Raw genomic sequence first — 25,209 nt, forward strand, 5'->3', positions numbered from 1 at the left:
CTATCTCTCTCGAAAGTTGAACTTGTAAAACACATTGATGGTGGCAAATCTGCTACCATCCAGCCTCATTTAGAATCATGGAAAAAAGATGGTTGTCGACTCATGTAGAACATAACACAACTTTACAAAATCCCATTATTACTTGGGGCTCCAAGAGAGAGAGAAAACTAGTTATATTGAACCAGATTTCGTTGCCTTGATTTAGTTGGAGTTGTGATTTTCATTTCTTTTAGCCAACGAAACACCTTTTTCCTTTCTTTTCTTGATAGCCAAACAAAAAGGGAAAAACCAGTGCTGGAGAAAGACCCAGAAAATATAACTTCTCTATATCAAATAGACTGTACAGTGCACTTACCGTTTTCTTGAATGGAATACTGGTACAAGATGGTTCATATTGGCACTGGGAAGACCATTAATATACAATATAAACACGATTAAGCGAAAGGACGATGATAATAGCTATTTCCGACTAGGTTGTTATAATTAACCAGAGTAGCCAAAAGCCTTCATGGCCTATGCTGCTCTTTGGTCTTCTTCAAATTCATTTAGATGCAGTGATCCCTGGCATTAACTGTAATACTACCCAGGTTTTACTAATAATAATATCATTTATTGGATCCATCTGGGTCTAAGGTTCAATCAGATAAACCAGCATTTCTCTTGAGATGCCCCTTCAAGTCCATGATATCGCCTTCCCACCGCGTAACAGCTTGATTCTCACAAACCCATATCTCATATGCTTACCTGGTTTATGAGCCTGAAATCATGGCTAACAAGAACCATACCCCCATCCCGCTCTTTCAATGCTTCTGCCAATGAATCAATTGTCTCAATATCCAAGTGATTAGTTGGCTCATCAAGCAGCAGCAAGTGGGGCTGCCTGTCTGCCAACAATGCAAAGATCACCGTCTCCTTTGCCCGTCCAATAAATTCTTCATTGGCATCACCTGAGCTTTACCGGACAGTTCAAATTTCCCAATTGCTGCCCTCATCCTCTCTTCCTCATTCCCTGGGCATTCTTTAATCATATATTGAAATGCAGACATTTCCATGTCATTTTTCTCAGCCAAAAGCTGATGCAATTTTCAAGTGATTATGCCTCCGGACCATGCCATCAATAGGAACCAGGTCACCTGTCATCAGCTTCAGCAATGTACTCTTCCCAGCTCCATTGGGTCCAACCAAAGCAATCCTCGAGTCCAAGTCTACCCCAAAATCGATGTTAAAGTATATGAGATTCTCAGGTGTATAACCAAATGTTATTTCCACAAATTGAAGCACTGGCGGTGGAAGCTTCCCCACATCAACAAAGCGGAAGACCAATACCTTGTCTCCCACCACCTTTCTCAGTAAGTCCACCTCGCTCCATTTTTGCCAATGTTTTCTCTTTGCTCTGAGCCTGGCGAGCTAGCTTTGCTGAACCATGCCCAAATCGTGCTATATATTCCTTCTTCGAAGTAATCTGTTCCTGCTCCCCACATTTACTGTTTCATCTGGTTCTATTCCAGTTCAGCACGAGTCTGAACTGCATATTGATCAAAGTTACCAGTGTAGAGCTTCAATTTGTGCAGACACCATTAAGGAAGTCCTGGGAGTGTGATACCACAACCAGGATGCGGTCAAACTTCTTCAAAGTCTCCTCCAACCAGACACAAGCTTCTAGATCTGTCCTCCAGACACAAATGGTAAATCAACACAAATGGTAAATCAACCAGACCATCAAATCTGTCCATTTTTTTAAACCACATAATAAAACAAACATAGCAACATCCTTTTTCTAAGTTACATGGGAACATTTAAAACAACTTGAAGTAAGAAATGCGAATCAATCAAAGGCATTCAGCTATCAGATTCGGAAAAAACTATTTTTGGTTGTGTCACAGAGACTAGGTCAATCCTGTCTCCATATATAATTTTCGTGAGAAAGGAACAGGGCAATGGGATGGGAGAAAAATACCTCCCTTTATGTCCAAGGGGCCTAATGGGTATCCAATAGAGCAAATGAAGAGTGGGGTGAAGGACAAGGCTGTAGAACAGCCACAGATGTACAACCAACAAATATTATTACCACATTTTAACGTTTAAACTATCTAATTCCTACCTCAAACAAAAAAAGATCACAATTTCACCAAAAGACCAAACACATTCCTCAAACAAATGTCCATTAACCTGTGAAACTTCAAAAAGGTATATACAAGTAACAAGATGCCCAATGTGGAAGCACCTAAAAATGTTTTCCCATAGAAAGATATATTGCGAGTTAGTCAATATTAAATTACTCAAGAAGCAAATTATTAGCTTTGTCACAACATAGTCAGACAAAGAAACAATAAGAATTGGTCTTCCTTCGCAGGCTCCACCAATTTCAGACTTCAATAAAATTAGGAAGTCCCAACAAAAGACCATGTAACAGAGAACACGCTATTTGATCAAATGACACGCCAAGATGATTGGTAGGTTCATCAAGCAAAAGAATGGTTGGATTCATAAATAGAGCCTGCGCTAAAGCAATCCTCATTCTCCAGCCACCTGAAAAATCATGAGTTTTCTTCGCCTGCATCTGTTTATTGAATCCAAGACCATACAAAATTTCAGCAACACGCTTCTCAGCAGTTGCTGCATCTAAGGCTTCCAAACGCTCATAAACTCGTTCAAGAGTTTCCCCACCTCCATCGTCCTAGAGCCAATGCGTATATGGAAGTCACAAGAGACAGTTAATTTAAAAAGTTGAAAGAAAAAATAACAAAAGCCAAAGTATACACACCTGGGCAACCAAAAGTTCAACTTCTTTCTCCAATCTCAACGTCTGAACAGGTCCAATTCAGAACAGGTCCAGATTAATTGAAGTAATTATATGGATCCAAATAAAGACTCTTCACACGACTAGACAAATAGAGTAAGAAGGTAAGACTCACGAACCTGCCATAGTTAAGCGCCAATTCAGAATCGACTATGAGATCATGCCCATGACACGTAACAGACAAAGATTCTATCTGTAATGAAACAAAAGTCAGTTCATCATCAATATTTTTTCACTCCAGTGGCTCTACTTCATGTATTCAGAAAATTTTTTACTTCACAATATTACCTCCTCCAAGGATTCCAACAGGCCTGTAATTTTTGTCCCAAAATATCTTTTGGGACAGTTTTATTGGAACAATTTTGAGACTTTTTTTTTTTGTGAAATTTTTGTCTTTTGGGATGAAACTTTTCGTTCCAAATGACCTTATTTGTTGTAGTGAGGGATGCATAGTGAGTTTTAGTCAGAAGGGAATTTTCAAGTATCTGGTCCTGGCAAAATAAAGGCCCTGGTGACAGACCCAGCTGCTCAACTAGGCGTTTGTCTAGGTGCACCAAGCTAGCAACAATAAGGTAAAAAGGAGATGACGACATCATTTATATTTTACATTCTGTAGAGTCATCTGAGGACTCTAAACTATAACACTTACCTAAGAAATTATTTTGATGATGTTATTACTTTAATTTACTATATGTTAACAAGATTAATATGGGTACAACCCAACATAATTCCACTCTTGGATAAAATCATTAACTGGAATTATATGCTGCAATTCCAAAACGTGAACAGAAGTTATCATTTTCATTAGACAATATCCCAATTTGATCATCCATTAAATAGTTACCATAACCCTGTCCAACATGCCTAGTTGAAAGTACAAGCCCATGTGTCAAATATCAGATTAGGTACTTCAGGCCGTAAGCACTTTTAACAGCTCTAATGCTGTCCGATCCCTTCAAACATGGTAGAGGCCACTGGTTGCCTGATGAGAATCAATGAAAGTTCAGCATTCCTCCATCCAATTAGGGACGGTCACCACTACTTCTCTTTTATGATTTCTGACCAATGCATTGAGGGGAACATGCCACCATAATAGTGTAACACCCCAGACTGTGTACAAGAAGGGTGGCAAATAGAAGCCCACATTGCCTAGGAAGAAATTCTTACAGTTTATAATAATTTCTAAAGTGCTTAATTGTAACCTTGATTAGTCACTTTTTAATATAAGCCATTGTGTCACTTGTCCATAAAAGGGGGGTATAAGCCCATAAAAGGGGGTATAAGTCCATGTATGACTTCAGTTTTCCCCTTGTTGGTTCAAGCAAGCTCAAGTGCAAATCACAATGCGCCAAGGCGGAAGCACTTTGTTACCAAAGACAATCGCATATTCGGCACGGCAGATTTTTAGTAAACTTAAAGCACAAAAAGTGTGGTTTTATAGTTTGTCAATTTTAACTATATGCTATTTGTTTGGATCATTAATTTAAATGATGTAGATGCTGATGAGGATTATAAATTTTTTGATAGCAATGATGATGGTCCTATGCTCGATGATGAGGGTGCTTATATACTTTAGATCTGCAAATTATTTCATATATTAGCATTGAATTCAATATTTTGTAAAGCACAAGAGAATTATATTAAATATTGTGTTTAAATTTTATGTAATCAGTTATAAGATTGTCATGTTGCATAATACTTTACTTCAAACAAAAGGGTACTTGCCCTTTGTACTTTGCATCTAGGCTCTAGGTGGTGTGTATGCTGAAGTGCATTTGCTACTTTCACTAACATCTCTTTTCTTAAATCGTTACAAATAATAACAGAGTCAGTTTCCAGTCAAAAGTGTGGAAATCAAACATCCACATGGGGGGGGGGAGATTGTAGCACTTCAGATGAAATATAGGAAACGTGGTGAATGATATCCTACATTTCCTGAAAAAGAGAATGTTAGTGAAAGTAGCAAATGCACCCCGTTTCAGATGGCCACCAGATCAACATGAGGATGGCCGTGGTCACTCCTAGTTTCTCAAAGGGCATGAAGGCACCCAGTGAGATCGAGGGGCCACCCATTGAAGAGAAAGAGGGTGCTGCAGCCACCGCCAGTTCTCAAAGTGGGTGGCCATGGCGGTCACACCCTTTGATTTGGCAGGGGAGGTGCCTGCCCCTCCTCCTCCTCCAATTATTGTTTATAACTTGTTAAACGTTTTTTGATACGCAAGTATTTTTATTGGTTTTTCTTTTTATTTTTAAGTTCTTTCTTTTAATTTTAATTTTAATTTTTTTTGTTATTTATATTATATTTTTATTTTTCCTGACATGTGGCATGTCCAGTAAGAATTTTTAATAGTTAATTAATATAATATTAAAAGAACGACTGATTTAATCAAAGTGAAAGCACAGAAAATAAAATTTTCAAAATTAGAATATAGGTAGTAACCTGGCCAAAAGGCAAACTATAGGAGCTATTTTAGTATATGTAACTCAAGCAGCAGTACTTTCAGAGTCAATGTTAATAGTTATTTTAACTCAATTAATTTTAAGGGTTACAAACTAAAATGATGTTAATAGTTAATAGTTTTAATGTCAATAGTTAATTTTAATGTTAATAGTTTTTTAAAAGTGATTGTGAGACGCTTGTACATTCACAACTGCAACTATCATTTCCATGCAATAAACTACTAATCATTCCATAATTCAATGTGTTGTCTAGTATTCCTGAAGAGTTCCATTCAATGTGTTGTCTAACTTTAATCATTTGCACCTTAAGTTCATATATGATTAAATGCATGACCAACCTATATAAATCAGAACCTTACAATGCCATGATCAATCCAGCTAAAAAAGTCAAATCAAAGCGAATATAAACCATGAACCCAAGAAAAACACCCACATATGCTGTAATTTGAGATCAGAGAAAGGCAACCTCTTCATTGTATTTTTCTCACTAAGACCCAATATTTCATAATTTCCAAATAATACAACTATGGGGAAAGATTAATGTAAATTTTCTAGACAAACAAATCTCTTGGCTTCAGTTCCATAAGCATAACTAGCGACATTGCACCAAATCAATTTATTTTATCTTATAATTTGAACTGCTTTCTTACCTTATTATGTTTCCAAAATATTTTTATAATTTTTATTTTTTTTATAAGCCCAGAAGATTCAAAGTGCTCTGTTTGTTTCAAAAAAACTTTCTTTTGAAGCGAAAAGCTTTTCTCCATGTTAACTTCCCTCACTCCACCTGATTTCTCCAAAATTAATTGGAGATGAACAATTCTGTCAGAATACAAAGCCGAAGTACCTATCATAAGCAAAATTCACCTACCTGAATCGGGTTTTCTTAAAAAGTTTAGGGTCAACATCATACAAAGTCTTGGACTCATACATACACGCAGAGCATAAGTAACGTATTAGGCATTAATACAAGAAATTTAAAAAGAAAGAAAAAACAGAGCATTAACCAAACTCGTATATATCCCTCCTCCCCCTTCTTTTTCCACTCATCCAAACCAGAAAACGATAACATAATTTCATTGAACCGTGAAAGAAGTTTTAGATTAACGATGCGTGAGGAACTTACGCGGATATCTGGTGAGAGCGGATGCGAGCAGAGCAAGCCAGTACATGTCCGTTCCGGTATACTATGCGCTCCAACTCCGTGACTGATTTTCCTGCCAAGGCTGGGGTTTAAATACGGAATGGATCGATGAGATGAATGTAACACCCCGTTTTTAGAGGTTAAGAGAGTAAGCTCCAGTTAGTTAGGAATATCTCTAATAATAAAAAAAAATTTAAATACGGAATGGATCGAAGATATGAATGTAACGTTCCCCTTTTTTGAGGTTTAGAGACTTAGCTCTTATTACTCAAGAACATCTCTAATAATAAAAAATAAAAACAATAAAATTCTACAAGATACTTAACTTATTTGTTCGATTCAAAAATCCATGTTCCTCCATAGAAATACTAAACAAAAACCTCAATAAGATAAAATAAGATATCCATAAAGACTCAAATTATTCATAACTTGTTATACCAAAATAACCGCTTGAGATAAAACTATTAAATATGATCCTCTAAAATACTTGTACTCTTAGTACTCATTCATCTATAATCATTAGACTTTTCCAATACTTCATACTCTTGTTCTCCAACTAAATCATAAAAATATCTGAAAAATGTTATGGAGATAAAGGGTGAGTCATCAACAACTCAGTAAGCAGAGAATATATGCTAGTATGTAAACATGAGCATTTTCACAGAGTTTAAAATACAGAAACAAAACATTTCAATTTCAATATACAAATCTCAAAAATACATATTAGCAAAAAATCAGAGCAACATTTCAAACATTTCATATTCAGAAACCTACTTTTCATATTTAAAGACTCATTTGGCACAACATGACTGAACACCTTCATCTTATCATATCATATCATAACATCATATCAGAATAGAGGCCTTGTTTAACCCACGTGGTAGGGTTGTGCATTCTGCGAAAATCCAAGCAGAAGATAAATCACCATGTTATCAAAGCGATTGCACTCAGAGTAGAGACCACTATTATATCATGTGATATGATATTATATCTCATGACAGGGCCAGAGGTCACTATTGTATCCCGTTACAGAGACGAAGGTCACTATTATATCCCGTGACAGGGCCACGTATCAGAGCAAAACAGAATCATAATCATTATATCAAAATCAGAATCAGAAAGTCATGCCAAAGGTTTTTCAAATGCCACATCATATCAAAATAGAGTACTGAAATTCATATAATTTCACATTTTCCAAAATAGATTCATAACATCTTCATGTCACATGCAAATTTATCAAATTTGCATATTCACTCATTTTTCTCAGTTCAATAACAGAATGCCAAAGATAAACTCATATCTACACTAGTCATGCCAGAAAAATACCTTATTTTTATATAGAATCTCATGAGTAATCCAGAACAAATAATTGAGGTCGTTCAGAATTCTTTTCATAACAAAAAATTATATTTTTCAAAATTGACCTCAATTCATTTTATTTTTATACAAAGTCTAGCATAGGATAGGAACTCCACTTATCTGGACTTCTCAGCTTTTTCAGAATTTTTCTAAAAAATTCTGAACAATAATTAATCGTCACCTATAAAATAATCATGTAATTCCTGTAAATTTTCAATCAATCACGAATTTCGATATTTAAGCTTAAGCTCCTAAAATAACCTATTTTAATTCCTTAAAACCTAAAATTCTCATAACCTCAAAATATATCATCACTTTCTAAAATCATCAATGTTCATTTAATAATTTTGTCTAAAACATCTAAAAGTCTGAGCTATTTACTATTGAAGTGTAATTATAAAATATGATACTAGATAATATAATTATACCAAAATATTTTAAATTATACAACAACAATATAATAAGCTAGATCATAATAAAAAAAAATACAACATTATTGTTTACTTTTTGAAAGAAAAACCTTGCCTAATACCAATTTAATTTACTTAAAATATTTATGTAAAATATAAATAAATTAGAAAGCACTAATACATAATAAAAGTTTAAAAGCACATTAATACAACTTGTAGTAAAGTGTCCTAATGTAATTTCATTTAATTAATAGACCAATTATTCGGTAAGGTATAGTTAGGCATTTTGTTGTTTGAAAACATATATAACATGCGTGAAATTAGCTTTGTATGGCAGGGGCTCACCGAGAAGAGAACGTGTGACTGCGCATGGAGCTGGTTGTGGTCGACGACGGTGAGGGCGGCGCCTGGGCAGCTAAAATGATAGAGAGGGAGAGAGAGAGAGATGAACGAGAGAAGCACACGATGAGAGAATGAGGGAGAGATGGAGAGACATCGAGAGAAAAGAGAAAAACAAAAATAAACGGCATGAGCTTACTGGGGCCTAAGGCAGCGTGCGGCGGACTAGAGTGATGGGTAGGAGTGTAAATTTAAACTGAAAAACTGGACTGGACCGGACCGAACCGAACCAGTTGGTTCGATTTTGAACTAGTCCAATCCAAAACCAATTCCTATATTATGAAAACCGGCCAGACCCGGTCCGATTCGGTTCTGTAGTTTTTGGGACTGGACCAGACCAAACCGGACCAGTTGGAAAAAAAATATATATATAAGATTTATATATTATATATAATTATATATTAAATTTATATATATAATTATATATCATATATGAAATAATTTCATATTATAATTTATAAATTATAACATGAAATGTTAATCTTAAATATGAACATTTGTAATTTGTTTGATTATATGTTTTTAATATAATTATTTATAAGATAATGTTATTATAATTTATAAAATAAAAGTTTAATCTTAAATATGAAAATTTAATTGATCATATGCTTTAAACATAATATATATATATATATATATTAAATTATTAATAACATTTTATCATAAGAAGTAACATTTTATTATATATTTTTTACATTTTAAAAAAATCGAAAAACCGGACCGGACCGAACCGGAAACTGGTAAAACTAGAGGTATCGGTTTTGGAGAGTAATCAAGGCGTAATCGGTTTTGAAAAATGCAAAACCGGTACATATCAATTCTGTCCAAAATCAGACCGAACCGAACCGGTTACACCCCTATTGACGTGGAGTCTTCGTTGACAGTTTCTGTGTACACTTGTCATGGTTGATTGCACCGAGAAGGAGCTGGGGATGGCTATAAGTGGTGGCTCTGTTTCGGTGTGGGAAAATCAGAGGACAACGGTTGGCGGCTTTCTGTGAGATGGGGGAGGGGTGGTGGCATCGGTGGCTTCTGCCATGTGAAGGAAGTCTCGTCCTGATGCTAGGGGCCATTGTGACGTGAGGTGGACTGGTGGTGCACGGCTAGGTGGGCTTGGGATATGGAGGCTGGGTTGTCTCCATTCGAGGCTAGTGTCTTCCATCGTGCAAGGGCCGATCGTGTGGGTTGCGGCGTGGAAGAGCTTGGTAGTGGGACTGCCCTTCGGTGGTGGTTGTGCGGTTTCTCGTGGGGCTCGGGCAGTGACTATCACATGGTGGTACGCATGGCTGGGTTAGTGAATGTCCATGAAGGGTGGTGCATGGCAGCATGGGTGAAACAACCAATTTGTTGTTGGTTGCTGGGCGTTCCTTGATAGGGAGGCATGAAGGCATGGAGATGCTAGTCGCAGCAATGGTGGTTTTAAATGGAGGGCTCACTCATGGCAGTGGGAAGCTGAGACAAGCTTGGGCAGCACAAAGGTTCGACGGCAACGGGGAGAGCTTGATAGGGGTTTTATGATGGTCGCTGGCTAGTGGAGGAAGGGTTCGAGAAGGTTAATCTGGTGGTGCGGCGGCATTCTAGTCTAGGTTAAAGATCATTTATGTCTACCACGTATGAGTAGTTCTATATATATATATATATATATATATATATATAGGGACAGTTGCCATGAAAATAGAATAGAAACGTGCGTAAACTATGAAGTTAATTGTGAGTATATAGGTGATTGAAACAAAAACAAAAAACAAAACCCTAAAGCTAAGGAGAATAGAGGCTTACGTGCATATGGGAGTGCTAGAGTTGTGCGTGGTGGGGCTTTAAAAAAACATTAACCCAATTATCAAGCCCAATAAAATCATAACCTGCCAAAACAAAGATTTTAAACCCGTAGTCTATTAAAAAAAAAAAAAATACTCGAACACTCAATTGGGTTTTTCATACGCATAAGTCCAAAAGTGTTTAAAAATTGGGCTTGGTTGGGTTTGGGTGTTACAATGAATACTTTATCTAATCAATTAAGAGGTATTCTTCGCATGGATAGAATTGAATACTTTGTAATTTTTTGGCTTTCTTAGTTTGTGGTTGGGTCTTTTGGTTTTTGATACCTATGTTTTGGTCTTTATGCTTACTAGCCTATAACCCACACAATGCGCGGATTATTGTATTTGTTGTGTATAAGGGGGAAAGATTTAGAGAGAGATCGGATTTTATAATGGAGAAATTCGAAACGGCTTATAGGGCAGTTTATTTGACGAAATAATATAAAGGTTGAAATAGGGCCTTTGGGTAGAGAATGGAATCGGTTTATATCATTATATGTAAGAAAATAAATGAAACTTAAAAGTTACAACAGTTCATAGTGAAACATTACTTTTAAAAGGATTACCGCTTTATAAACATAACACTTCAAGTTTAATGGGTAAAATGTCACATCGGAGTCATATGACTTCTCTTAAAATATAAAACAATATAAATGTTGATGATCATGAATTAGTGCTTTTGGGAGGAGTCTTGAATCAGTTTATATCTTTACATGTAAGAAAAGAAATGAAACTTAAAAATTACAATGGTTCATAATGAAACTGATGGGCACCAAGATGGATCTAGTCTTAAAGATCCTTTGTAAGTTCTAGATGGGTCAATTACAAGGTCAAGAGCCAAGAAGATCAAAGAGGTAATGTAAGGATTGATACAATCCACTTGGGATGAAGCTAGCAAGACTCCAACACTCAAGATGGACTTGAAAGATGAAGATTCAGTTTTGATTCATTTGATAAGCTATGGAACATGGCAACAACATGACTTAAAGGCTTTGGGCCCTTGAAGTCTTTCAATTTATTTAATTAATGAAGAATCAAATACCTGACTCTCACAGAAACATGATTGGTAGTAACCTTGTTATTGGAGATGGTGTTCCTCTGGCCGTGGCCGAAAGCTGTGGTCTACAAGCAGTGAGAGGGATGCGAGGGGTGGCCGTGTCGGCGAGGCAGTGCGATAGTCTGGGCATGGTCTTGTCGGCGAGGGGGCGTTCCTCTTGGCTAGTGGTGCAAGCAAGGGATTCCTAGCTTCTGAATGGAACAGATGCGAGGGTTCTGAATGGAAATTCCCTGATGTGCGGCCACATGAAACATATCGTGTGATGTCTTTGGGGGGATGTTATTTGGGGGTTATAAGATCAACTAGTTATAAGATTTTCTCTTCTCTTTATCCACTCCTTGGCATGTGGGCAAATAGTAGCTGGGTGAAAGAAACGGATGGTAAATTGTGTTGAACAATGTATGGAAAGTATCATTATTTACCGTCTATTTTTTTCACCAATGCATTGTTTGCTCGTGTATATACCACGGTTCTTTCATAATTGCCTCTACTCTTCCTGTCTCAAGTGTGCATCGCTGAGTCAGATTCTAGACATTGATTGTAAGTAGTGCGAACTCCAAAAATACTATAAAGTTCACATATACTATTTATTTATTTTCTAGTTGAAAATAATAATTTAGAGGAATACTCATCTTGTGGCATCCTGTCCCTCGACAAAGGTTTCGTCAAGGTTTCGTAGTGCTAGCCAAACGGTCAAGATTCAAGATTTTGACAGGTTAGGTGTGCCTCATCCAGATAGAAGTACATATGTTAGGTTTCAGATATAAAAGTCACAGTGGGAAAACATTAGTTTAGATGGTAAGTTAGAACTTACAGTACTAGAAGTATAAAACACATCATATAAATGATTACCGTCATTCCTCATAAATATTAGCCTAGAGTTACTAACAACACAAATAATTTATTTATTGCCAAATGGTAGCCTTTTTTCTTAAAAGACTAGGTGCAACTCAAAATAATGCATAACTCGAACCACAAAGACAAGCCTTCATCTTTTGGGTTTGGATGGGGTTGACTCTTCTCCTTAGATATCACTTCTGGTTCTAATTCTGAATCAAAACCTGTTGTTCCGAGAATGAAACCATAAATAGTTTAGGCAACTATGACGAAAACTGCTAATAGAAAATAATGCTCCTAAAAATGTAATGAACAGTTCATATAAGCAGTGAAAGGACAGATATGTGCACCTTTGGCAAGAAATCGCCCTCTTTGACATAGATACATGAGACCCATAAACATGGCAAGGAATCACCCTCTTAACACATACACACACACACATAAACATGACGAAGAATCACCCTCTGAGAATTTACCCTCTTAAGTAATATATTTCAAAGCATAAATATTACTTAGGCAAGGAATCACTCATCACTCCAGTTTATCAAATCCATGGAATCATGTTGATTCCAAAGGCACAGTTACTATCACACAAATATTTATCACATAGATAATCGTCACATAGGTATAGGTCGCGTGTTTGGGCAAATAGGGAATGAGCTACTCCACCATTTGACATCAGGGAAATCTCTTATACCCAATTGACATGGTGCAAGCCCACTGGCCTCGACCCCGACATAGGTCAACTCTCACACAGAGATAACATGTTGCACCGGGAAAATGTCTACCCAGGCAACCAACTCAAAGATACCAACACGTGATACACTGTGAGATTTTTCATCCCGATTATCAGGTGAGGCCAACACGATACCACCCCACCCCAATCGTTCACAAAGAATCCCTCTACCCATTCAAAACTCGTGGTGACGTCTCGCAGAAATGGTCTAGGTAACTTTGTCTTGTCCCATGATTATTGAAGCATGGTACACTTACTCACACATAGATATAGACATCCACACCAGGGTCATAAATTAGGAGTAAACATCAAATATATTCAAAGTCTCAAAAACAGGAAACGATCATAAAATAAGCATAACGAGTAATAGATTTATTCATGTTTAGAGAGGGAAATGTTACATAATATGCAAATGTCTCTTACATACAACATTCACCCTACATTTTAGGGTACTTTTTTAGAAGCTAACCTACCTCACAACTTTGAGTTCACTACTTCATTGCGGTGCTCCTTCCTCGCCTCTTCTGAAGAATCCGGCTCCACAAGATTTCAGATGTTTAGGATCTCAAAAGTGAGATTTTGTCCCATGTTCAAATCTCTTTTATTAGACGAGATTACTAGACATCATTCTGACTCTAGGTATGCCTGGATAGGATTCCTTTAGCCTCATCTGTCGTACTGCAGGATGACAGAGACAAATGGTCGGGGCATGATCCGCACTTTTTTACGGTGTGCCAACTCCTCAACCCTTCCTTGAATGAAGGAATTCCACGTAGAATTAGGCCATACCTTTGGGTTTAGATGATATGACTTCTCAAGTTGTAATCCCCTTCAACATATCCACTCCAGATGTGACCCATTAGGTGAAGTATGGGTTTTTGCATACGACACTGACACTTTTTTTCGTGTAGTTTTGAAAGCTCCCATATCTTCTCCAATCTGCCCTAGACCTTTGCTTACCTTGGGCAAGTACCTCTTCTCTCATCAGAGCCACTGGCCTCTTCACCTTTTCGTTCTCGCTTTCACGACGGACGACTTTCCTAGCTCACCTACATGAGGTGAGAAGTTCATCTCCACCTCATGTTGGAATGTATCCGCCAGGCCTTCTACAAGGTGCTTGCTTGTCCACATGTTGGACTAGCTACACTCTACAACACCTGCAACTATTTTTTTCACCAAACCAATTGAATGTTCCTCATCTTTCTTTCTACTCAACCTCCATTGGTGGTCTGTCCCCTTGCATTGGCAAGACCCTCACACATCTACTTACATACGTGCTTGATTAAACAGAATGACACTATATACAACTTTAAGATAATTACAACTTTTAAACTTTAAAAAATATGGTCATAATCTTTACAAATTCAAATAATTGTCATTTGTATCTCAGAAATCACTTTTTTAATTTATTTTCAAACAAACGTAACATATTTGAAAGTGGTTTAAACATATGGTTACTAAACAATAAATAAATTTTTAATAGTAGAACTTATTACATAAGTTATAAGGTATAAACTATGAGTTTTGCTACACAACTTCCACCACACTCTACACTCCACATTTTTTTTAATTTTTAAAATTTTCAATATTTTTTTAAAATTTTTTTTGAGTTTATTTTTTATTTTTTAATTTTTTAAATGTTTTATTCATTATTTATATAATAAATATTTGATAAAAAAACAAAATAATAAAAAATTTAAAAAAAAATATGGAGTGTAGAGTATTAGGAAGTTATGAAAATTTTTTGATAAACTATATTTCTCACTGCAATCCTAAATATGCACTAAATTTACGCAGATATGCTTGATAATAAAATTTTTCTTTACTCATCCAATCAAGTTAGGCCGCACTTGCTCGATGATTAACCCTTAATTAAAGCTTGAGAAATTGCCCGTGTCAAGAGAAGGAAAACCAAAAGTTTGACTTTGTTTGAGATTGCGTTAGAGTCTTAATAACAGTTTAAATAGGTTTAAAAGTTCTTTAACGAAAAAATTAGATTATTTGAATGTTACATATTAAATTATTTTTTATTTCAAATAAGTTAAAAAATATGTTTGAAAAAAAATCAAAATTATGTTTTTCCTCAAACATTATTTTCTAGATAATCCAGAATGTATTTCAAATTTTAAAATGATTGTTAATCGACGAAAATAGTTATACAACTTTTAAACTTTTAAGGATATTATTATAATGTTTAAAAAATCAAATGATCGTTATTTTTACCTCAAAAAGTAATTTTCAAATAAATATAACATATTTACATATGATTACCAAACAATAAATAATTTTAATAATAAAACTTATTACTTAAAATTATAATATAAATGATATATTTCCTATTGAATCCCAAACATTAAGGCCCGTTTGGATGTTGGAATGTCCTGACATCAATTTAGTTTAGTATAATTTTAAGTTGAGTCTAATATTCAAATACTTAACTCTCGAATCACTAAATATCACTCAACTCAATATTTTATACAAGAGATTTATAACTTTTTTCAACTCAATATCTTTTTATACGAAGGATCAATTACATTTTTTAACTTTCTATAAATACATTTAAACTTATCTTAATATTTAAATATATGTAAATTTATTTTAAATAATTTTTATAAAATTCATTTTACCAACTCAAGTCGCTGTTATTCATGAATAAATAAAATCAAGCTATGCATTCCTAACTTTCTCTCTCTTTGAGATGACCAAAACCTTAACATCGGCAAGCTCTCTAGTTATCCGGTCTCCACAGCCATCTGTTTCCGGCTAGCACTTCCAGCCACACACGGCCCAACTGTAGCCATGTCTTTTCCCGATCCAAAGTGCGCTGCGCCGCCACCCACCCAGCGGTCTTGCACACCACCGCCCTAGTCTAGCCATCGTCCACGGTAAACATAGCAATCTCTCTCTCTCTCTCTCTCCATTTGCTATTTTCTTCTTTTTCAGACACCCGTGGCCATACCCTCCCTCTGCCGTCTGCGGTGACGCGGTCTGTTGCTCTCCAAGATTCCACCACGTCTCGGCTTCTCTCGGTTGCTGATGTAAATTTGGAGCAAGGTTGAATACTTTTGTTCCATGAATTTTTTATGGAGTTTTACGATCACTGAACTGACATGTAGTTAAATTTTAGGATTACCGGTTGTAATGGGATTTATTTTACACTACTCTTTTGTTTATTTGATGATAATCAGGAAATATGAGAATTTTATCAAATCATGCTCCTAAGATATTACATATTTTAAGTATTCTCAAGTGAAAGATGACAGTGAAAAATAAGGGAAAAATTGTTGTTGCAAATGAGAGTTAGTTATACTTAATATCTATGGATTACTTAGATTTCTCTGTTAATTTCAGAAAAGATTACCATGATGGAGAACGGTTCAATGTAAATCCTCTTCAGTATCTTCTTCTAGGAATTTCATTATGTAATAGCAATGTGTTGTAGCCAAATGTCCTATTCTCTGCTTTGGATGATGAACTTCCATCCCACATCTGGAGGAAGTCAGGTGTGCATTGTAATTCTCACGGGTAGATTTGTTTTTCAATATGAATCTATGTTCTATCAGGTTTCCGTTAAAGCCAGATATTTCAAAAGATTTGATAGAACATTCATGGGTTCGGTTGTGCAAATGCAGCCCTTCATAGTTCATTTGTCTTAGATAAATCTGGTTAATTGAATATCTAATTGGGGCTAATCTGATTGTGACAAGTAAACACGATGTAAACAAGCATGTAGCCTCACAAGTCATAAATGTTTGGTTCTGCTTCAAACTCATACAAAGTAATGCTGTGTTCTTATTAAATTTGAAAAATTAGAATTTTATGTTTGTCTAAGATTAGAATTTTTAGTTGATAGATGATGAATTCGATGATGATGATGAATTATGCTGTAATTTATCAATCAAGAATGAACTTTATATAAATATATATATGTAAATGTATAAACGCTTCATAAATCGTCTATGTAGCTGGCAACAATAAGATTCTGAATAGTAGTAGTTTGAGAGTAGGAATTTGATTACAGATAATCTAGCGGTCTAAATTTTGGAATGATCATTTCTATTTCCTGTTCTTCCTTTCATGTTTCATCTGTCAAATCCATGTGATTTTAAATTTGTTTCTTACTATGGGCTTTTATCTTGAATAGAGTTTTAAATTCCTGTTAGTACGAGTTCCAGAATTTCTTAGAGAGGGTGGATAAGCTCTTATTTAAGAAATACATAGCTTAGCCCATTTCTAAAAAGTGAGGATTTTAATGATTTAAAGAGTTATCTGTTTTGGTGTACGCTATATGTTTATACGTACGGTCCTCTTATTCTTTCGATGGAGAAGGGTTTGTAATTAATTGTAATTTTATTTGTGTATTTTTTTAATTAACCACCGGTTATATGGCCTAATTTTGTATAACTTTTGAAGTTCTGATGTTAGCTTGGTTAGCTTGCTGCAGTTTCTGACAGCTTGAGATTCAGAAGCCTGCGTGAATAAAGGAAAAGGCCATCAAGCATCTGAGGTACAATTTTTCTTTCTGCTTTTTTCCTTCCTTTATGTGTTTTGTTAGCCTTTATACGCTAAGATGAATCCTATGTCTCCCTGCCCCCCATGGCCTTCCGGGTGGCCAAGTAGGGTATCATTCTGTTTGTTTTTTGTTTGCTTTTACTTTTATATACGAATCCATTGACTTGATTTGATTGTTTGTTCTGTTTATTCTACCTTGTTCCGATGACTGTCTTTGAAAATATTTATTACTATCCACAACCCTTCCTTTTGCACCTCTGTTGTTGCCGCATATGAGTGTAATGATACACAATTCAAAAGCTTTATCATTGTTTGTGGTTAGGAGCAAATCAGTGAATTAGTTGATATGGTATTTCTCCTCCAAGCATTTGAACTTGATTTGTGAACATGGAGCTGTCAAGTTCTTTAATGGTCTACCAATAATCTGGTTTGATCATTTAATCTGCTTTCTTTAGCTTGATCCAGTTGGTTGGGACTTGGGAAGTGAATATATTACATTATCACTAGGAAGACAAAGCAACCTACTGATAAAAAAAAAAAAAAGGAAAAAGATAAAAGGAAGACACAACAAACTAAGCCCTAGTGCGAGATTAGCTGGACCTCTCCCTCAAGTTCTTCTATATCCTGCCACTAACATTATAAGGTAGCATTCATTATAAGAGCCTTTGAGAACAAACATCATCTGATCCAGTAAATATCTTTTAGCTTTATTTAATTTCCTCCTTATCAATCTTGGTTTGGCCAGATTGTTTTAGCATCTCTTCTTCCATTATTATTGCCAAAATTCCTGTTCTAGTAATCAAATATTACCCCAAAAAAAAAAAAAAAAGGCCTAACCTTACAGCTGTAGGGTGTTGTTATTTTGGTGCAATCAGGGTTATCCTCATACCTCTTGGTTGTTGGCAAATGTGAGTCGCTCTAGCGCAACAACTGTAATTTTTGTTTTGAAGACCTTTTCTTCTATTTTCGTATTCTTTTAGTTCTTTTTTGTAGCCACTTTAGTTCTTCTACATCCTGAAACATTTGTTATTTTTGTAGACTGGAATAGAAATTGTATGTGGCAAATGCCACCACAATAGTTACATGATTAATTTGTTAAAGTTCCTCTGTGGACCATGTTCATGGCTTGGTTAGCCCACAGAAAATTTAGATGTAATGTTTTTAGGGTTAGAATCTTCTGACAGATGCAATTTGAAATCTAATTGGCTCATTGTTAACAATAAATCAGGACTTTGGACTTTTGAAGGATGACGGTTTTAAAGCGGTATGTGCTTCGATTGTTCATATCAATAAAGTACATCACAGCGAATGTCGTGGACAGAAATAATGGACGGATTGTTGTAACAGCATCAACAGTGGAACACGATATCAAGGGATCACTTGAGTGTGGCCGGTCTTGCAATGCCAAGGCGGCAGCAGTTGTTGGAGAGGTACTGGCTATGCGACTCAGGGTGGAGGGTCTTGAAGAGGGTCAGGGAAGAGGGATTCACGTTGATGTTAACAAGGAAGTAGAAAAGAAAGGCTTTAAAAACCGTACCAAGATATGGGCCATTGTCAATGCTCTTAAAAGCAATGGGATCAAACTTATTCTGGATGATAAGGATGACAATACTAGGTCAAATTACTGATATGTTCCTTTTCCGGGTTCTCCCCTTATAATTTATGGAAGAGATTTTAAGATTTTTCTCGTCTTTTCAATTTTTTTTTATTCTATTTACCATCTGAAGACAGTCTCGTTACTCTGGATTCTGGTTACCTTTGTGGAAGACTCATGAAGCCATCTGATCTATTATTACTGAGCATAATGAAATGCTTCCTAGTCATCTTCCTTATGAGGTGTTACTGGCCTGATTGAGTCTAGTTGTCCCAGAGGAGGCTCACGCCTTCCAAACCAGTAAATAAAGTATCTACCTACGTTTACTAGAAGTGATATGAGCAAGACGTTATCTTTTCAACCTGGCATACCAATGATATGAGAAAGGCCATTACTTATACTGATGGTACTTTAAAATCTCACTTGTGCTTTATATTGTTACCTTCCTCTCTAAGGTTTTCCCTTTGTAGATGTTCTCTCATGTCCTTTCATAGAGAGTGGTGATATATGGATGAGCGGTAATTGTGTTGATGATGGAAGAAGAGTTAGAAGAACCTGTACAGGAAAATATCCTTATCAGAGCAAGAAACAGAGGAGATCCATGTCGATAAATTCTTGATAGAGGATACCATAACCAAATGAGCAAAGTGTTTGATCTTCAAACTATTAACAGATTGTCATTATAACAGGAAGTGCTAAAGAGTATGATGTGGAAACTATGGGGACTTGGCAAGAAAATATCGTTTAAAGATCTGGGTCCAAGGATAATTCCGTTGGAGTTTGAAGATCAAAGAGATAAGGGTCGTGTAAAAATGGATGGACCATGGTCTTTTGAGAAACACTTACTACTAATGAAGGAGTTTGAAGGTGATTTACAAATGAGTAAAATACAATTTACAGAAGCCTCATTCTGGGTGCACCTTTACATTGAATGGGATGAATGAATATGTGGGAAAACTTATTGGTGTTGCGAGTGGGAGAGTGGAATAAATAGATAAGGGTGATGCAGCATGGGGGGAGTTCTTAAGAATCAGAGTTTGCATAGACACAACAAAGCCTGGGATCATTAGGTCCATGCTAGGTTAGATTTCTTTATGAATGTCTCCCAAACTTTGCTATTACTGTGGAAAGCTTGGTCATAACGATTGGGACTGTGATCTATGGCAAAGCTACAAGAAAATCTATGAGCAAGAATGTCTCCCCTATGAACAATGGATGCGAACTAGTGGAGGAGGAAGGAGTTGGGAATATCGCGATCAAAAGGGGAAGGATGATCTGAATTTTTTTCCGATCCGTTCGGCAACAGAAGGTAGAAGGGAAGCACAATCATTGGTGGAAAATGTGGTAGAATCGGACAATCAAAATGGAAAAGAAGATGCTCTGAATTGATTGAGGGGACTGATAGAAATGCAAAAGGCAACTTGCAAGAAAGAGAGGGATGAACTGAGCTAAAAAGGCAGCAGACTATGAGAGAACCCACAAAATTTGGGGATAAAGAAGGTAAGAAGCATAACATTATGGGAATAAATAAGACGATGGCGAGTATGACTATGGAAGAGATGACTAAACTGATGTCCTTCCTTACATACAAATGGGCCTTGAAGGTAACCTGACCCAAATTAAACTTTGTGAATAAAGGAAGTGTGGCTCATACATGGGCACCCTGAAACTACAAGCAAACATGAAACTTGGAGGCTCATTCGATCTTTTAAAAGGATGTGTGGCTCAGGCGTGGCTGGTGTTTGGAGATTTCAACGAAATCTTTGGGAGGCACGAGAAGAGAGGAAGGGCAGTATCTGAAGGATAGATGAATAATTTTAGATCACTATTGAATGATTGTGATTTGCAAGATATGGGCTTCAAGAGAGTAAAATATACTTGGTGCAATAGAAGAGCTCATGATAGTATTAGCGAAAGACTTGATAGATTTTTGGCAAACTCAAAATGACTTAATTTTTTCTCGTGATTAAAAGTAGTACATGGCACAACTGCACACTCGGATCATGTACCAATCATCTTAAATTTGAGTGATGAACATTATTAGAAAAAGGGCCAAAGATTGTTTTGCTTTAAAGCAATGTGGGTCAAGTTGGAAATAGAGGAGATAATGTAGAGACAACATTCGAAAGCTCTGTGGCTTAGGGAAGGGGATCAGAACACATAATTCTTTCATTCCAAAGCTTCACACAGGAGGAGAAAAAACGTGATTACTAGTGTGAAGGATGATCAAGGAGTATTGAAGGAAGGGGAGGATAGAGACAAGGTGGTTGTGGATTATTTTAAAGCCATATTCATGTCATTCGGTCAAGAAAGGGATATAGAAGTTTTGGATGGTACATCAGGGAAAATAATAGTGGAAATGAACAAAGAACTCACCAAAGAATTCACAAAAGATGAGGTAAAGTGGCATTGTATCAAATGAAGCCGACAAAAGTTCCATGGCCAGATGGAATGGCGCCATTATTTTTTCAAAATTACTGGCATATAGTGGGCAAGTCAATCTCCTCAGGAATATTACAAGCTCTCAATAGTGGCAATTTCCAAAGTTCTATTAACCATGCCTTCATTAACCCCATTACAAAAAAGAAAAATCATGAGAAAGTGGTAGAATATAGGCTTATTAGTCTATTGTCATTGACAAGATGATTTCTAAGGTACTAGCAAACAAATTGAAGAAAGTTCTCCCATCAATAATATTTGAATCCCAAAGTTCCTTTGTCCCAGGAAGACAGATTACTGATAATATATTTGTAGCTTATGAGATGATACATTTCTTGAGATAAAAGCATACTGGAAAGGAAGGGTACATGTCTTTGAAACTTGATATGAGCAAAACATATAATAGAAATGAGTGGGGGTTTCTTGAACAAGTGATGGAGAGAATGGGTTTTCAAGCAAGGTGGATTGATCTTATCATGTTGTGTGTGAAGTTTGTTACATTTTCAATCCTTATTAATGGAGAGCCAAGGGGTTCATTGAAACCAACAATAGGATTAAGGCATAGTGATCCACTGCCCTCGTATTTATTCCTTTTATGTACCGAAGGCTTGGTAGCTCTCCTAAAGAAAGTTCATATGGTGCCTTGTTCCTCGGTAAAGAGCCTAAAAATGATCTGTGGTGCTAGTGATGCCAGCATGTCGGCAACACCCTAGTGTTACTGCTTAATTTAGGAAAGTAATCATGGGTCGAATAGGTAGTAAGTAAGTACGTTGCAGTGGAATAAGTAATGTTTAGTCAGAGACTAAATGCTAATAATACCATAGGCCTAAACCGGTAAAAGGTTCATCCATTAAGAATAATAATATCCATATGTCATTGTTATTTTCTAAATAATATTATACAACACCAATTGTTCATCACTTACATCTAGGTACAACAAATCGAACATAGTTTCGCCTAACCCAAAAGTACATCTCAACAAAATAGAAATAACTAATAGTGAAGATGGGCCTCTGTTTCTAGAGTGTTGGTCCTCTTCCTTGGAAAACTTCCCTTGGGCTACATCTGCATCAAAATCTACGATTCTGATAAACGAAACCGTACATTGAGACAATGGTGCTGAATATGCATGCACAGTTCCATATAACTTGATCGGTGAAGACATATATTCATGCATGCGAGTAATCACCCTTTTAGTAGAAACACATATGTTCATAATTATGGGAGGAACCACCCTCTTAATAAAACACAAGTATAAGAAGAATCACTCTCTAAGCAAATCTCGTATTCATAGTATTATCAAAGTGAGGAATCACCTTCTTATCAAAACACATAAAATGCACCATATCACATCATGTAAGTACCAAGCAGGGAACCATTCAACCGTTCGACATGGGGAATCACCCTAACCTATCAACATGCAAGCTTATTCACCAATTGCAAACCATCTGACATAGAGAATCGCTCAACCCGATCAACCGACTTGAAGACACCACACATGATCAACCTGGAGAATCTCTCTCCTGTTTATCAAGTGAGGCCAATACGAAGACGTTTCACCCTGATCATCACACAAAATGACTCTACCTGTACTAAACTTGTGGCAACGTGCCCTAAAAATGGCGCGGGGACTCCTCAACCTATCCATGATGATTGACACACGGTAAGACTCCACACACACACACACACACTCAAAAATCACAATTGCACCATTTCACATTATTCAAGCTCATCATCTCAAATCACAGTGTAAAGATAATTCATAAATATAATGAATAAGATATATTATTTTCATGTAGAATGAAGGGAGAGTTAAAGAATATGCAATGCCTAACCTTATAGTATACTCACAAACATTTACCTTGCATTTCTAGTATGGTCATAGGAGCTAACCTACTTGAATAATATTTTTACCACGACGATTGTGCTAGTGCCGCTTCCTTCGTCGAACACCTTGAAGCGACTTGCTTTCTGAAAGACTTTAACTCCAATGAAGTTCAAATACTTTTCAATCTTAAAAATGAGATTTTCTCCATTGTGCAATGCCTTTTATAGGGTAGGACAATCAGGTGTTCTTCTGACGTTCTTCTAACTTCTAATATGCTTGAATAAGAGACATTTGATCCCGACCGTCCATTTGCCCTCTGGACTTGAAGAATTGTAGAGGTCAGATAACTGATGGGACAAGGCACGCACGTTCCTATGGCTTGCCTTGGGTACAATCGCGCAGTCATTCCCCTAATAAGGGTCTCCCCGGACTCCACTACCTAATACGTGCTGGCAACCTCTACTCTTGCCATATGCTGCAAAGCTACTTAGCCCTTGCAATTTTTCAAGCATCGTTAGCTACATATGCCGGTGTGTGTGGCTATCACTCTGTTCGAGACCATCCAATTGTTCCCTCCATCCCTCTTGTACATCTAAATAGGATTTCTAAAGGTGCTTTAATTAATGGGTAGTGTATACCCCCTCAATTTGCCCACTTGGTGTCCCTCTAGTGTAAATTGTATTTTTTTTCTTTTTATTTCAAACACTTTTTTATATACGTTTAAACATTTTTAAACCAGTAGTCACTTCCTTAATCAGTAAACATTTTTTTAAAAAAAAAATTAAATGCATGAACGGTCAAAATGAGGGGGTATACTCTCTTTTGTTAGATTTTTTTAGCCCATTGTTGCTCTCTTGTGTCTAAGAGTAAGAGTTGCTTTTGTCCACCTACACTTATCTAAGAATGTGAAGGAAACAGACTTAGATATCATTAGTGTTCATCCCTACATGGTTAGATTTAACATGTACGTACTTGTTGCGATATCCACTTGCAATTAGATGTGTCGACAATAATTGACTTCAAAAGACAATGTCTGTACACATGTGATACAATTGATGAGACTTTGCATTAAGTTGAAACAAAGCTGGTTCAATCGATGGCAAGAGAATGATGAATGGTTTAGAATTGTTGAACGATTTGAGATTAAGCAAGCTATTCATAGCATTGTAAAGTCGGAAACCCCATAATTGTCAAGCACATAAACTTATTGGGTTTATTATGCTTATCTTTCTGCTCCTTTGTACTCTCAATCTTACCAATTTAGAATTTGGATTTACTATTTTATCTAAAGGTGTGCATTCGGACGTGGATCCGGGTACCAAGAAATACCCGAATCCATATCTGGGTTTGTCCTGGTAAACCCGGCCAAACTTTGGGCAGATATATAGATTTGGCGAATTTATACCTGGATATCCATTTTTATTTTATTTTTTTATGATTTCTTAGGCTTTTTCTTATTCTACCATATATCCCTTTTTTTAATATGGTTTTTAGTGCCTTTTTTTTTTTTTTTTGTATTTGTTTAACAATTTCTAGAAGGCTTTTTCCTACTGGCCTTTATGCTTACTACTTTTATATAATGAATATTTTTTTACACTTTTTAACTTTTTATTGCCCATTCAAATTTTATAAAAAATCAAATAATCATAGACATCGACACACGCACACAATACACTATATACTATTCTTCAAAAAGAAAAAAAAAATATACTACATACTACTTATTACATTGTTTACATCACAATGCAAAACATCAATTTTTCTTCTTGAAAACATGCAGGGGGTCACATAAGCCTCGTGTGTGGCCTTGTATA

The 25,209-nt window shown here is 36.1% G+C and overlaps 1 protein-coding gene and 1 pseudogene across 1 annotated transcript; one reads left to right on the forward strand and one right to left on the reverse strand.

Annotated features, from left to right (window-relative positions):
- Nucleotides 1–315: 315 nt before the first annotated feature.
- On the reverse strand, nt 316–12,307 carry LOC108998432 (annotated as a pseudogene).
- Nucleotides 12,308–15,691: 3,384 nt separating this feature from the next.
- On the forward strand, nt 15,692–19,232 carry LOC108998486. The gene is made up of 3 exons (XM_018975042.2): nt 15,692–16,076; nt 17,457–17,529; nt 18,763–19,232. Exon 3 carries the CDS (start codon nt 18,782–18,784, stop codon nt 19,160–19,162), a length of 381 nt encoding a protein of 126 aa, XP_018830587.1. The 5' UTR covers nt 15,692–16,076; nt 17,457–17,529; nt 18,763–18,781; the 3' UTR covers nt 19,163–19,232.
- The last annotated feature ends 5,977 nt before the right edge of the window (nt 19,233–25,209 follow it).

The sequence above is a fragment of the Juglans regia genome, chromosome 5 (genome assembly GCF_001411555.2).
Source record: "Juglans regia cultivar Chandler chromosome 5, Walnut 2.0, whole genome shotgun sequence".
Classification (NCBI taxonomy): domain Eukaryota; kingdom Viridiplantae; phylum Streptophyta; class Magnoliopsida; order Fagales; family Juglandaceae; genus Juglans; species Juglans regia.